Source organism: Opisthorchis viverrini (assembly GCF_000715545.1).
Source record: "Opisthorchis viverrini unplaced genomic scaffold opera_v5_494, whole genome shotgun sequence".
In the NCBI taxonomy this organism is placed as follows: domain Eukaryota; kingdom Metazoa; phylum Platyhelminthes; class Trematoda; order Opisthorchiida; family Opisthorchiidae; genus Opisthorchis; species Opisthorchis viverrini.
In genome coordinates, this window is record NW_008752154.1 from 209532 (window position 1) to 213349 (window position 3818).

The 3818-nt window shown below is 47.6% G+C and overlaps 2 protein-coding genes across 2 annotated transcripts in view; both read left to right on the top strand.

The window, feature by feature from the left end:
• Positions 1-526: 526 nt before the first annotated feature.
• Positions 527-766, top strand: T265_11409 (hypothetical protein; the record flags this gene model as incomplete). Its single annotated transcript, XM_009178054.1, has 1 exon — positions 527-766. One exon carries the CDS (start codon positions 527-529, stop codon positions 764-766), a length of 240 nt encoding a protein of 79 aa, XP_009176318.1.
• Positions 767-835: 69 nt separating this feature from the next.
• T265_15425 (hypothetical protein) overlaps positions 836-3818 on the top strand; it is a gene marked incomplete at both ends in the record, with an annotated part of 10969 nt that continues 7986 nt past the window's right edge. Inside the window, 2 exons of the mRNA XM_009178055.1 lie at positions 836-1193; positions 1757-1969. Of these exons, the coding sequence (XP_009176319.1) occupies positions 837-1193; positions 1757-1969 (570 nt within the window). The remainder of the gene's footprint in view (positions 1194-1756; positions 1970-3818) is intronic.

The following is a 3818-nucleotide window of genomic DNA, read 5'->3' on the forward strand; positions in this document are numbered from 1 at the left end:
ACCCAAGCTTCTTGGGACAAGTTTGTTCTTGCCCTTCGGGGGGTTCCTCTCACCTTAAAGTCACAGGTGAAAAAATACGTAGCAAGGATTTTTAAGTTTTTAGCTTTGGGCAGCAAGATTGCCAGCCCGTGGAGCGTCCAAAAGTGCTTAAAACTGAGTGATAGTTGCGGCGTGAACAGCCGTTCGAGGAAGGTTATTCCACGCACCAGCTACGAGGAATGAGAAAACTGTTGCCCAATGAAAGTGTGTGAACTGAGCTTGGAAATCCTCCAAACACGTCCTAGCCATGTGTCAGTTGAGCTAAGGCAAAAATTCTGCTGACCAAACCATGTTCAGACAGTGTGCAAGTATTAGGTCTACTTTGAGGCAAAGATAATATAGGGGAAAGAGGTCATGCAATGCGAGACACGTCTAATGATCAGTGATAAACTCAAATCCAAAAAATTAAACCACAATTTAAGAAACCCAGCTACTTCTGGTCTGATGCGCCTCACTAAGATCCCTTGTGCCAGACGGCGTCCACATAATGACTTTTAAAGTCAGTGCTGCTACTCCTGCTTCCTACAACGTAATTGATTTACACTCGTGGTCCAGGTCCTCGAGAGAGTCCATCAATCACTCTAGTTCAGTGGGCCCTCCTGTTGGTTCAGAATACAACGCAACAGTGCATGAAGATGTAATGAGTTTCCTTGATGTCACACGATTTCACATGTTGGCTCCAGAAAACCTTCAAAAGATGGACTTTTTCCCTGAATCTCCTGGTTAACTTTCCGACGATAGTGGCATGACGTACAATGAATCGATCTTGAAGAAAACAACGCACTTATTGTTATAGCAATCGTCAGTCGTTCGACGAATGCCGATTTCCATCGTCTTGGAAGCAAGTCATTTTCACGCCAGTCTACGAAACCGGTGACCGCCTATTGGCCGGCAGATACACTCGCAGATACTCGCCCGACAGACCGCCTAGCATAACGTGCAAGGCAAAGAGACATATACTGAAGCAGGCTATGTTGAATCGTCACGGTACCAACAGTTTGATTTGCCCAACGCAACACGGATTCCTCCCAAACCATTCATACGTGGTGAACATGCCCGCATTTATGGACGGCCCAACTCAAGTTGAAGACAAAGGACTCATATCGGGTGCAATATTTTCCGATCTATCAAACGTATTCGACCAGGACTCACACGTCCAGCTGCCACACAAGCTCGAGCCTTTAACGATTCGATGTTAAGTTTCGCGCGCAATTGAAGCGTCCCTATCAGATCGAAAAGTTCGGGCGAGAGTAGTCTTGAACTGATATTTGTTGGCACTGGTCTGTATTGGAATTCCTCAATGCTCAGTTTTGGAGCCCTCCCGCTTTTGATTCGTGTAAAGTGACCTTCCGGAGGTTTTAAAGATCCATGTCTTAGGTTCGTGCACGACTTGCAATCATGGAGTCTGAACGCAAGCGCCCCCAAAGGATGTTGACGCCTTAAAGCTGTAGTCACTGGACTGGCACGTTCCTCTGAACAGCTAAACGTTCATCAACATGGCATTCTATGGGGGGCTCAGCGGACACCTCTGTATGACACATTGAGAATGAACCGAAAGACTACGCGGAGAGATATCGTAAAGGGTTTCCTAGCTTGTCATCCCTAAACACATTCTTCTCACTGCACCATGAACAATCGGCTCAAAAGGCATCTGTCGCTCAAAGGATTCAAGAGGCCTACCCAGTGATCAGGCGTCTACCTGAGGATCGCCCTCCAGGGGCGCAAAAGCAGTTCTAAGGCAGGTGCACGAAACAGACTTCCGATCAGCGCCAGTTCAGCCGACTTTAAACTCGTGGCCAAGCAGAATGTATTCATTGCCCCTTGCGCTCTCGAAAGCATGCCGACGCAACCGGATGCATCTCCAGACGGCAGTTTTTATTCAACCATCACAGACCCCTCGACTACCAAAGGCAGTGATGCTCTGGAGGATGTAAGTCTCACGTGGAAGCAGCTCACGAAGTCCGTATAGCTATCAGCGTTTCTTTCCATAAGAAACGGCAAAGGTGCACCAGTGAACTTCTCACCAAAGTCACAGCTTATGAGCTAGATTGGGTCAGATGTGAGGGGACAACAGCGAAGTCCGCCGACAAATCAACCACAGCTCTGACCTCGACACTGGGGAATGCTTCGAGAACCGTACAACCACTGAGAACGTGAAACTGGCAATTTCCAGCTCCACTTTAACAAAAGTGGCCTCATTGATTGTGAACACAATCGTAGCCCAGGACCCTGGCAAACAATGCCACAAACCTGACCACAGTGACTCGTAAAATTCCTCGTACACCCACTCGGCCGCGCTGATCGAGTGCGACTCGGGTGCCCACAGAAAAATGAAAGAAAAACGACTGCAGCCAAACAAACCACATAAGATTCACCAAGTCGAAAAACTGTTGGACGACTTCAAGATGCATTTCTCTGCGAAAACTAGCCTCATGGCAGCGTCACCAGAAGAATTACTCATTAGCGCTGCGCCAAGCGCTTAGGGCTTCGCAGAAGCCCATTAACGATCTTACCGCGCCAAGATGCTCGAAAAACAAACAGACACAAGTTTGCTTGAAATCCCCTATCATTAGCAAATCCGGTCGTCAAAAGATGATATTGAAGGAGCTACATGTAGCAATGGTCTAAAGGTTCCCCCACGTCAAATAAAACGTCCCACAAAGGCAAAAGGCTCGAGCAAACCGGGCTTCCATAGGGCGAAAAAACCCTGCAAATGAAAATTAGCCCTCGAAACCACCTATGAAGCGGAGAAGCCCATTAACGATCTTACCGCGCCAAGATGCTCGAAAAACAAACAGACACAAGTTTGCTTGAAATCCCCTATCATTAGCAAATCCGGTCGTCAAAAGATGATATTGAAGGAGCTACATGTAGCAATGGTCTAAAGGTTCCCCCACGTCAAATAAAACGTCCCACAATGGCAAAAGGCTCGAGCAAACCGGGCTTCCATAGGGCGAAAAAACCCTGCAAATGAAAATTAGCCCTCGAAACCACCGAGATATGAAGCGGACAAATATGTCTCTGGTGCCCCTGTGGAGCCTTGTACTCAAACCCAACGTACAACCATTAGGGCTCTCAACTTACCTGGTCACAAAATTCTCGGCTGTTCGCCTTCGGAGGCGAATGAGACAGTGTTAAAATGCTTGCCTACAAAATGCTTCAGCCTTTTCTTCCAACTCTGCAACGGTGATACATGATATTATTACTCCGCCAGCTGCTACTTACCCCTCCCACCCAACTCCAAACCCCTACCCACCGCTGTTTACCTACAGAGTGTGAGCGGTCAGGGTAACCACCCTACTCTCAGTAACGTCACAATCTTCCTAGCTGATGTTTCTTCCCTTCTTCTTAAGATTAAGGACTCTGCTTTGCCAGGAATCGACGGCCTTTCACCCAGTATTCTGAAACAAGGCGGCTGAGATATTGGATTACTTGCACTAAATCTTTTCACCCACTCCATAAACTATGGAGTCGTCCCCTCCCAGTGGAAGAAATCTGTAATCCGCCCTCATTTTGAATCCGGATCTAGGCGAACTCCTTCTGACTACAGGGGAGTCCATCATACCTCGCTCCTTATGAGAACCCTTGAACGTCTGGTCAAAGGTCCATTAACCAAGTTTCTACTGACAACTAATGCCATAGATGACCGGCAGTATGGGTTCTTGTCTCAAAGATCCGTTGGTAGCTGCTAGCTCCACTTCTTCGAGACCATCACAGCAGCCTACGACGCCAAAAACTCCGCTGTACTAGTTTACCTGGATATTCACAAAGCCTTTGAC